The 12,154-nt window shown below is 41.0% G+C and overlaps 1 protein-coding gene across 1 annotated transcript in view; it reads right to left on the bottom strand.

Annotated features, from left to right (window-relative positions):
* Nucleotides 1-12,154, bottom strand: part of LOC105567531 (small conductance calcium-activated potassium channel protein) — a 111,861-nt gene that overhangs the window by 18,934 nt on the left and 80,773 nt on the right. The window contains exon 6 of the mRNA XM_012022465.1: nucleotides 1,203-1,298. Coding sequence (XP_011877855.1) covers nucleotides 1,203-1,298 — 96 coding nt within the window. The remainder of the gene's footprint in view (nucleotides 1-1,202; nucleotides 1,299-12,154) is intronic.

Below are 12,154 nucleotides of genomic sequence, written 5' to 3'. Positions count from 1 at the left end.
TTTTATTAGCAGCGCATTAACACTCGCGTACCTACGGAATCACGTTCGCGCTGTTCCGCGTTTCGATTAGCTACGCGTCGCGTCGATTTACCCGCGATCTCGACCGAGCGGCACAATGGTCGTTAAATCCCGTATAATCACTCGGGCGTAATGTCGCGCTCGGCCTCCCCGAAAGGCAAAAATTCCGATTCGCCGCTGCGCCTGCCACAATGCCGGAAATGTATTTTCTTCTCGGTTATTCGCAGCCATTCGTTACAGCCGCCGGTACTTTATACGAATTTCGCAATTTATAAACGTTGGCAATTTATAATAATAAAAGAAATAAACAAATTCGTTGGCGCGCCGCGACCCTATGACAATAATACGCAAGGGACCCTTGCGCCTTCCAATTCCGGAAATTTATTTTGTTCCCGATTATTTGTAGCGACAATTTATATCACCGCTTCTGGCAATTTAAAAATATAGAGAGTCCTCTATTATGAGATAAATTTCTAATATGAGACAGCAGGTTTTCAACACCCAAATTCAATCACAAATCTTTTTTTCGCAACGACCTGACACGATCTGACAATGAATTTTCCACTGAGCAGATTTCCAAGCAATAAATTCATGGTGGAATCAACTGATGATGCCTATTACTTTAACAGAAACCCTGTTAACCCATATTAGGATCCTATCTCATAATAGACTTCCCTTTATAGGTGATTTATGGTGATTGTTTGAATTAGGCGGTAGGCCGGGCTAAGATAGTGATTTTTAATCATTAATAACTCGTTAACTATTGCGAAAAATGCAAAGTGTTGGAGGGCTTTTCGACTCAATCTAGTCCGCTCAATCCGTAAATAAAAGTTGAGGCGGGTTTTACAGAACACCCTGTATAATAATAATAATTTGTTAGAGGGTCGTAAGGAAATTTTAATGATAGTAACAATGCGCAAACCTTCTAAGATTTTGGTACGTAGATTTAAAAAAGTAGGTAGACATCGTCTGTCTCTTTTCATCAGTTTCTTCGAATGCGACTTTGCCAAAAATGGGACTGCGGCAATCGTGCGAATGGACAACAACCTTTATACCTCCGGTACAGGTGAAAGGGTGTGAGCTTGAGATCCGTGTGAATTTAAACGACTCCACTACGTTCGAGAAGCTTTTATTTTATATTCAAATATTCGCTTATTATGTCACGAGATATGTATTATACATACCTGAACTTCTAAGGCATGGTAAGCAAATATGAGGCCAAGCAGTATCACAGTAGACACAGAGATCAGGGTTTTCAGTGCTGTCGAGAAAAACGAGGCCTGCAACATGAACAATTTTCACGGGTAAATACCTGTGGATTTGCAATGAAATGTATTCTATTGTATACATCTATTTATTTTTATATCTATTTCTATATCCGTAATTAATTGTATGTATAATAACTATAAATGTTTAACATGACTGTTGATTCCATTAATGCGAGATATTATTTCTTCTATTATTTAACCGTGTTAAATACGCGTTGTTTGCGTAAATTAAATAAAGGAAATGTGTGTTTTAAAAATGATAGCTATTTCTATCGGTCGAAAAAGACATTGGGATAAACAATCGTTATTTCAGCATTTACTATCGATAATTATCGATTACAGACACTCGACTATCGGCGAATAAGTTGTCGAGTTTCGGCAATTGACTTTAAAAACAGGGAACTGTGAACTTAACCGTTAATTGTCTACTTCTTAGATGCGAAATAATGAAACATGCATACACCTTTTACATCTTTGTAAAGTCGCTTGTTGGCGCATCGTAAAAGTCAAGTACGGCGCTTCTAACAACGGCGTTCGATTTACGACTCGGCCAGCAAAGGCGCAAACCCCTTTAACGATCGTAAAAAATGTCAGCGTGAAAAGAGCGTTTTAGAAAAAGAGAATCTACTTTTCACCCTCTCTAGAGAAACTCTAGGAATATTACATAGTGATGTTGCAAAGCAATAAAATATATTGCTTGTTTAAATGCGCCTTAAATCATTTAAATCACTGTATACATGATATTTCTACAAATTCTTACGGCGTTTTGAACGCCATTTAATGTTTTACATCGGCCAGAATATATCAAGCTCAAGAAAACAATACAACAATTATCAAAATGCCTAATGTGGACATCGCTGTTAATTAGCCGTCAATAAATTGGTGCGAATATCTTTGTATTAGATAATATAGTAGTGTATTAGATAGATACAGTACTTTATCAGAGATATTACATATTTCATTACTTTCTTCCGTTTTTCCTACACGGAAAGAATTTTCTCTTAAAATTTATCCTGAAAATTTTGTAATCGTAGGACAACATGGCATTTTGAAGAACTTTATGAGAGTTTTCTTAAATTTCACCATATATTTTATTAATAAAATGTATACTAAGTATAATTACTAGTAAAATGTATGGTAAAATTTCTCTCATAAAATTCTTCGAAATGCCGCGTTATTCCACGATTACACGACTTTCAGGATAAATTTTAAGAGACAATTCTCTCCGTGTAGAGATTTCAAAATACTCGCGCACAATTTACGAACAGATTGCGAATTCTTTTAATTCCTACGCGAACACCTGTTCGCGAACAGCCAGCGAACTGTTAATACACACGGTTCGCGGTTGGTTATTTTTAATTTATTCGGTCGCTCTAAGAGCGGCGAGATTAAAAAGAGCGACAAACGCACAGTGACCATTGGTGTGGAGAGCACGTTCAGTTTTCGCAGATGTTCGAGAACTGATCACGAACAGATTACACTGTTGGCGAACAGATCGCACTATTGGCGAACAGCTCGAGCAGTGTTCGCGATCAATTCTCCAGCACAGCTCGCGAATTGTCTTTCGATGAATCGCACTCTTACATGGCGAACGGAACACTGAGAAAAATTTTTATCGGACAAACCAATTAAGGGGTCATTCCACTTTAACGGCCCAAAAACTACGCTTATCTTTAACAATTTTGTTCACGGTAAATACATCATATAATGAAATAAGTCTTTTTGAGATTTATCAGGGCACTCTTATATGACACAAAAAATTTGTGTCACAATTTAAACAATTTTTTGGAGTTGATTAAGGGTACCTTAGTAAATCCCAAAAAGATTTATTTCATTGTATGGTGTATTTATTGAAAAAAAAGTTAAAGATAAGCATGGTTTTTGGTCCGTTAAAGTGGAATGACCCTTTAAATGGTGTGTCTAATGGTTAATTTTTCCAATTACGTTTACCGATTAAATTATGGATACATCTGATAAAATATGCTTGAAAAACCGATCGCAGTTTTCATCGGATATACAATTTAATCGGATATATCCGTTTGTTATTGTGTAATTGTGGATTATCCGATTGTATTCAATCGGACATTTTTCTCCGTGAAGAAATAAACATTACGTATAAGAAATGATTTGTAGAAAAATGGTAAAAAGAGCGAGAGTACTCTCGGATCTCTCGTCACTAACCGTGTCGACTTTTTCCACGTCACGTCGGTTAAGGATTAAGATCGCGTTAAAATTACAGCGTAAAGTGCTATGCGCGCTTTATATCGCACGCTATAAATCTCAGGATTTTATCTTCCTGAATTTACTGCGGCTCCCTGACGTTCAAAATTTAAGAAGGCTAATTCCTGACGAGGTACATCGCGACGTTTGCCGTCGCTTTTAGTTTCGCTAATAGTGGCGGCGCGTTATTTACGGCAGCCCGAGTCGCGTAGCGTAATTTCCGCTGTGCGTAGTCGAATGCGCTCCCTTTGTCTGCCTACGCCGCGTAATCCCGCGCGATACGCAGCGCGCCGGGCGAATTTAAGCTCGCTTGAGATGTTTGCCCGAGTTTCAAGTTTACACGGAGCGTTTCGTCGCCTCCTTTTATCAACGAGCTCTTTGACCAATTCGAGGCACATTTTAGCTCAGCGGCAAGTAATTAAGGGGATACTGGAGTAATTCTGCACTTTTGGCACCTTTTGCTCCCAGAACTGTCAATTCGTGATTCGTCAATAAGTTATAGGTTAGGTAACCTATAACTTATTCGAATGAATAGATTTTTTTAGGCTTCTAAGCTTAATTTCAATGATACCATGCTGTTCTCTCATTTAGTCTGAATAGTGGAACAGTGTCGGTTCGTACACAAAAGCCACATAATTTGTATATATATTACACAGATGTTTTCATGAATTGGCAGTTCTAGGAGCAAAAGGTTACCTAACCTATAACCTATAACCTAACCTAACCTATAACTTATTCAAGTGAATAGACTTCTTGTTAAGCTCCTAATGTCAATGATACTGCTGTTCTTTGACTTAATCTGAATAGTGGGACACTGTCGGTCTGCACACAAAAGCCACATAATTTCTATATTATGTTACACAAATGTTTTCACGAATTGACAGCTCTAGGAGCAAAAGGTGCCGAAAGTGCAGAATCACTCCAGCATCCCCTTAAGGCTTGATTAAAATTCGTCGCCGGCAAGACCAAGTCGATCGAAAAATAATTATAACGGCACGGACAATTTGTAATTGGGAAACTGTATCGGGATAACTGCTGTTCTCGTTAGTCCGCGTTTCCGAGGATCTGTAATGAGGAAACTGTTCCGGGGATAGCTCCGGTGCTTCTTGCATGCATACACGTATGCATAGTTCATTTCGCGTTGGTATGAGAGCGGTTTACGAGATTTTCGGTGAATTGTGGATCGCAATAACGAGCTGCTTTCCGGAAGAACGACGACGACAAGCTCGCTGGCTGGGCAAAGCCTCTTTCCGCCGTGTAACCTGGAAAAGGGATTAAGGGCTCGCAAGAAACGGAGGGAGCCAGCCTGAAACGTCGGTTGCTCTTCGCGAATTTTCCTTTACGAATCTCAAAGACAATACCCCCTCGCGAAGTGTGTTTAAACTTGAACGATTTTATTATGAGCTACTCGCGTAATCATGTTTCAAACATCAAAAGGGTATTCTCATTATGAGGAAGGGGATTTAATACGCTATGGTAAATAGGAAGGAAGAGCTGGAGAGAATGGAGAGATAAAAATGTAAACGTCCTCTCCGTTAAACAAGGCTATGAAACTTCGCGCTGTCGCTTTCGCCTGATTTTTATTCGACTCGCCGCATAACAATCTTTCCGACATTGTCGCCAAGTATTCACGTCTGTCAGATAAAAATTCTGGTCGCTGTATAAGTGGATCATGGGATTAGGGTAAGGTGTAAGGGAGAAATCTATTTCCGCCCGGCCTTACGAGTTGATCCTGCGAGTGTTACGGCGTTCGCGTAGGGATGCGAAATCGCTATCGCGTGATTATACGGTGTCGTAATCAACGTAACAAGCTGTAAAATTTGTGCGCGCGACCGTCATTGTTCCGGGACTCCCCGTCCGATGGCACACGTTTGCGTCTCGGGTAAATAATTACGGCGTGCGCGTTTCAGCTGAAATAATTACGAGCAAAAACTTCTCCCTTTGCCGAGATTACTTTGCCGGAAATTATTCGACGTGCGTTTCGCGAAATATTACTCGAAATGGCCCGCATCAGCTGTTTTGCATTTAATTTTGAACAGGATATTCGAGACAGAATAACTGCAGCAAGAATTATGGGTAAATATAACGGATGTTTTTTCCGACTACTCCTATGAGATTGAGAGAAAAGTCGGAACAAAGTTGAACACTTTGATTGCGAAGCTGATTAAACCCTCGGAGGTCCAAAGCCGAGAAATGCACCGCTGTTTGTAGAATGTCCAAAGTCAAATTACAAAATAAATTATACAGAAAAATAACCAAAACAAAATGTAAATGATATAAAAAATATATTACATTTTATATATTAACATTACATATTATTTTTAATAGAGGAAAATTCTCTATTATGACATCCTCGCTATGGGATAGCAAGGTTTCTGTTAAATTAATAGGCATCATCAGATTTGCGATTAAATTTGAACGTTGAAAACCTACTATCTCGTATTAGAATCCATCTCATAATAGAGGACTCCTCTATAGGTAAATTAGGCCCTTTTGTAATTTTATTTCTTTTTCATCTTTTATTCGAACGCCTCGTAAGACCTAAATAATCCGATCGACGCGAAGAAACAATTTAAATTGAATTGAACAAAATTGATTGTTAGATTGTGTAAGCGTTGCGAAAAAAGATTTGTGATTGAATTTTATTCGAACGCTTCGTAAGACCTAAATAATCCGATCGACGCGAAGGAACAATTTAAATTGAATTGAGCAATTGATTGTTAGATCATGTAATCGTTGCGAAAAATGATTTGTGATTGAATTTGGGTGTTGAAAACTTGCTCTCTTATTAGAATCCCATATCATAATAGAGGACTTTCCTCTATAAATTAGACTCTTTCGCAATTTTAATTTTTCTTTCAACTTTCATTCGAACGCCTCGTAAGACCTAAATAATCCGAGCGACGCGATGGAACAATTTAAATTGAATTGAGCAATTGATTGTTAGATCATGTAATCGTTGCGAAAAAAGATTTGTGATTGAATTTTATTCGATCTTCGTAAGACCTAAATAATCTGATCGACGCGAAGGAACAATTTAAATTGAATTGAACAATTGATAGTTAGATTGTGTAATCGGAAAAAGATTTGCGATTGAATTTGGGTGTTGAAAACCTGCTGTCTCATATTAGGAACCTATCTCATAATAGAGGACTCTCCTCTATTAAGTCCTGTATCCAGGATGCTAGAACTTGGACCTGGCCTTTGAAGATTTAATGATACAATCTCAGATGTAATAAATAAAACTGTCAGTAACACACCGAAATAATACATCTTTTCATGACTAAAACAGATAGAAACAGAAAAATAAACGATTGTGTTTGTAACAATCGATAAATTTCGAAAAATGGAGAGTTACGCGGATTTAAATGCAACGCCCAAGTAACAATATTGTAACTATCAGTTACAATATTGACACCCCGAGGATCCCGTCGCGTGTCTGAAACGGCCGGTCGGGTACACCGTGAAATGGATTTCGGAAACGTGGTCCAATTATCGGTTATCGTCCCCTTAAAGATGAAAAGTGCGCGCTTACGGTGTTCACGCGTTCGGATATACCGGGATTTCGCGCCGTAATAAATTTACGAGATCCGCTTCGCTAAAGGCTCGTATCGATACGGGGCCGATGAAGAAGGGATGGCGAGGGAGGATTATACGAGCCGTGATCCATGAATTAATGCGATCGAATCGGGGGCCGATTTTCCCGCCGCGGGTGCGCGCCGGAAAACTGCGCCGCGACGTTTCCGTTCGAAAAACGATTAGAGGCTCTTCCAATGGCGTCTAGGATGATGCAGGATTTATGCGTCTCTCGTCGGGAACGGGAGGGGGGGAGGGATAGAACACCTTTACACGGGGGTATCTTTAGAACGGCTCTTTTGTTTTATTTGTTTCTCTTTTTCAATCAAACTCCCTTTTATTTTTCATTTGCCCGCACCGAGAATATACCGTGCGTCGTTATAAAAGGCGCGTAAAAAATATCCGAAGGTGTAAAAAGAGTCGGAGAGATACGGGAGTTTTACTAGGGAAGTTTAAAAAGGTCAAGACGTGTAAAAAAAATGTCTGAGGGTTTAACGCGTCTTTTCGAACTTCTTGCAACGTTGTTTTCTCCAAGAGTGGTATAACTGTCGCGGCGGCTAAGGAATTCCCTGGCAGATTTGCTCGGTAAATCAGGGATCCCGAGACTGATCGTTAAAGCACTCTCCATATGGCGACAGATACAAAATGAGATGGATCGAACTGCGCGGAAGCCAACGGCGCCGGCGGATGCCACAATTAAACGCGGCCAACTTTTCGGGCGTGTCTCCCACGCGAGAAGCTCACGGATAAATATCAGTTTCCCCCCGATTCCAGCTAACCGAAATGAGAATTTCACTCGTCAGGCATAGCCGGCGAAAACCGCGGGCATAGCCCGCGGAGGGTGACAGCTCTCGCGCGGAACGATGTAACAAATAAGGATACGAGAGTCGGCGCTTCTCGCGCACGATGGCGGAAATGATGCGCCCCCGGTCTATCTCCCGCGAAGTCGCGTCTGCCGTTCTTCCCGGCCGAACTCGAGATGTTTTCGCAAATGGCGAGAATGGACTCCCTATGAAACTTTAAGCGGGTAATCATCCCCGTAAAGGCACGGCGATCGATCAGGACAATACGAGGAACCGTGCCAAACCGTCCTCCCCCATTTCCCTCCTGGCGACTCCTCTTTGTTTCGCATCATCGAGCCCCTCCCGACGCTGCCCTGGCTCAGACGCATTCAGACCGCCATATATTCGTCCGGGACGTCGATTATATTAGCTTCCGCTCCTCGCGCCGGCATTCATACGGAAATGGCCGGCAGCGATTATGTATATCCCTCTTCTGTCTGTCTTTCCTTTTCAATAAAAAGTCTCGCGCTCCGCCTCGGAGAAATTTCGCCGATATCTACCCGGATAGCACGGGAGACAAAAAAAATGCTTCTTGAATTCCCGAATTATGAAGTGAATTCCTTTCCCGTTCCATTTCTGCTCTAAAAGCGTTCTCAAGTGTTCGAAGAGAATTCATTCTCTGTCACCGGTTCCGATGTCTTTTTCAGATACAAGAGGAGTTTTTTATACTGTGCCGAAATTTGCAATGGAAAGGAATTCTTTCGGAGCTTATTTCGGTTACGTTAATTTACTTTGATAGCACAATGGTCGCCTACTCTCTACAATTTTCGGAGTGAAAATACTGCCATGGAATGGAATATTCACCCTTGGATTAAAACAGATAGAAACGGAAAAATAAACGATTGTGTTTGTAACAATCGATAAATTTCGAAAAACTAAAAATTGTTGTCCCAGGAGTGAATATTTTACTCCGTGGCAGTATTTTCACTCCCAGGATTTTAGAGAGTATGCTAGTTGGATTTTCTTCGATTTTCTCAAGAGAAACAGTTTCCCCGCCGTTGCAAATTTTACGGTATTCTAATCATCATCCAGATTTTTACAATATCTTCCATCCGACGTCAATAGTCCTGTCTTTCTTCTAAATTATCTTCGTTTATTAATCAAACGTCAACGAACGTACTGTTGCTGCGCCATAAATAACATTCGAAATAACATTCGTCGCGCAACATTACGTAAAATCTTTCACATTACACGCTAATCAAACATATCGGATCACATCGCTTTTTCATTTAACTTTGCCTCTATTAGTATTTTATATTCCTGTGAAAAAGAGGGACGATATTCGCGATCCGACCCGCGCGCTGACGCCGCGCGTAATATCGCGGGACAAACGAATAAAAACATTCGTTCGAATGTGCCGGGATGCGCGCGTCCTCGGGGATGTTGTCGTACAGTGACGAGCATGATCCATTTCGTGCGCGTCCGTGCGCACGTTCGCGCTTCCGTGCGAGCCGTCGTTTATGTGGTCACGCCCTGTGAAATCAGCAAAAACCACTTTGCCGCCGGTTTTTGCCGGCGAAAAAAAAAAGAGAGAGCTCGAGGCAGCGCCGCGTGCCAGGACGCCGCGAGTTTCGATGGCCGGGGCCGCCTTCGTCCTTGACAGAGCGGAAGCATAGCACGTGGACGACGTGCGAGCTCTCGAGCTCCCGATGGAAACCCGGAAAGCCCGGGCGTCTCGCGCGTCGCGAGAAAAATAGGATGCGAACGTGACCGAGCATCTTCGTCGAGCTTCTTTAAATTGTTCCTTCGCGTCGATCGGATTACTCAGGTCTTACGAGGCGTTCGAATGAAAGTTAAAAGAAAAATTAAAATAAAAAAAGAGACTAATTTATAAAGGAAAGTGTCCTCTATTACGAGATAGGATTCTAATATGAGATAGTAGGTCTTCAACGTCCAAATTCAATCGCAAATCTTTTTTCACGACGATCCCACGATCTAACATTCAATTGTTCAATTCAATTTAAATTGTTCCTTCGCGTCGATCGGATTATTTAGGTCTTGCGAGGCGTTCGAATAAAAGTTGAAAGAAAAATTAAAATTGCAAAAGGGCCTGATTTATAGAGAAAAGTCCTTTATTGTGAGATAGGATTCTGATATGAGATGTTTTCAACCGCCAAATTCAATCGCAAATCTTTTTTCGCAACGATTACACGATCTAATAATCAATTTTCCACTAAACAGATTTCGCACCAAGGCAATAAATTCATGGTGAAACCAATAGACGATGCCTATTAATTTAGCGGAAACTCCGCTCTGTCATATTAAGAGCCCATGTCATAATAGGGGACTTTCCTCTACTGATGTTTCGAAGAATCAAGTGCTCGTGAGGCCTGCGCCGAACTTAAAGTTGCGACTGTGATATCTAAAAGTTAGAAATTTTCAAGGCTCGACAGGCGTACACGGTGGGAATAATCTAAATCTTAAAAAATCCAGACTATTTCAGCAAGTAGAAAAGTAGAACGGCCTGAAGTTATAAAGTACGGATAGACAAGGCGCGCGGCGCGTTGAACTTGAACTTTAACTGCGTCGAAATTATAGCCCGCGCTTTTTATAATCCACCAATAAAACGTACGTTTATCGGCGGCGAGATCTTCAATTCGCCGCGTGTTTTGATCCCTCGCACAAGCGCACACGCCGATTAACTACATGAACGGTTATTTATAGTCGGTTATTTTGGATTTAGGTTGCGTTTAGCTGATGTCAGATATTCATTCGACGCACGTGCGCTGCACCTTTTCGAAATAAAAATCAACTCCGGCTGAAAATTCGCAAAATATTCGCGGGCGATACAAGATATTTCATCGGCTGATGTATGAAGTACGTGAATAACGAACGCGGCGGCATCATTTCTCAATAAAAAATATGAAGACACCGAAAATCTTCTTTTAATCGCGAATCTCGATGAATTTTCTATCGGGTATCGCAGCTTATAGCTACCGGAATTGATTCTCGAGTCCCAAAACTGACGCAGCCACAATAAAACCGACAAACAATTATCCTACAGCGTTTAATGCACTTTTCTCATAATCTTCGTGGCAGCTACCAGGAAGTGGCGGACAGAATTTTCCCTTCCCCGGCGGTCGCTTCCGGCGATACGTCACGGGAATACACTCTCGCCTTGCGCAGATTATAAAGCGATCATCGCTCGGCCTCCTCCGCTTGATAGGGAGCGCCTTTTTGCGGGGAAGTCTGACAAGGAAAAATAACACGGGAGAGTCGAGCCGCAGTGTTCCGACGCACTTGAAAAATTAATCCGCGACGGGGAAGACGTTTCTTTAGCGTCCAAAGGGAAGAGCGTCGACAAAGGAGAAGAGAAAGTGTAGGAAAAGAACCGACCACGCCTTTGAGGTGGGAAATAATTATTCAAACTCCTCGCGTGGCTCGCGATCGCGTTTGATTGATAAACCGGAGCTCCGCCAGAAACGCCAGATCGAAGATTTCACGGGGGGAAAAGTTCACAAATCGGAAATCTAAAAGTTTTAAAACTGAACTTTTTTGAAGATCGAAATAACCAAGGCCGTCCTATTCGAATCTGAAACATGGGAGGTGCATAGTTTCAAAAGTCGACAGCAGGGGGAAAATCGAAGTGTTTGAGGACACCATGTGTTTGCTTTTGAGCCAAAGTACAAGAAAGATTAAGTGTTTGAAATTATTAAGTTAGCGAAGAGATTTCGAAAGGCAAAGCTTGAAAATCTCTGACTACAAAGTTCTTGAAACTTTAGATTTGGCAAATCTAAAATTCCGAGAATGCAAATCAAAGTCTATCCAGATTCAAAGCGTGAAAGCAGCACAGTTTCAAAAGCTAAACGCACGAAAACAGTCGAAGGGTAAATAAAAATCACTGAGGATATCACGTGTTTGATCCTAAACCAGTTTACAAGAAGAATCAAGTGTTTAGAATTACACAAAGTTAAGGAAAAGATTTTCAAAATTCCTGACTATAAAGTTTTCAAAACTCTATATTGGCAAATGTAAGAATTGAAACTTCAACGCGCTGTCAAGACCGAGATATGTAGAAGCGTTTTGCAAAAGTTGGCACGAGATTGGCTACTGATATTTAAATTCCAACTTAAGGTGGTTCTTGCATTTAGGTCAAACCGAGATAACTCGAAAAATATGATATCAAATGAAAGATTAACGTTCCTAGAGTGTGTATGAAAAATTTCGGATTTTTTTACCGCTTGGTTCCGGAGATATATGTCCGCAAACTTTGCCAATTTTACATATTGA

This window comes from Vollenhovia emeryi, unplaced genomic scaffold (assembly GCF_000949405.1).
Source record: "Vollenhovia emeryi isolate VEMERY1.0 unplaced genomic scaffold, V.emery_V1.0 DF939137.1, whole genome shotgun sequence".
NCBI classification, from domain to species: Eukaryota; Metazoa; Arthropoda; class Insecta; order Hymenoptera; family Formicidae; genus Vollenhovia; species Vollenhovia emeryi.
Note: the sequence above shows the minus strand (reverse complement) of the source record. Positions and strands in the feature narration are given on the sequence as shown.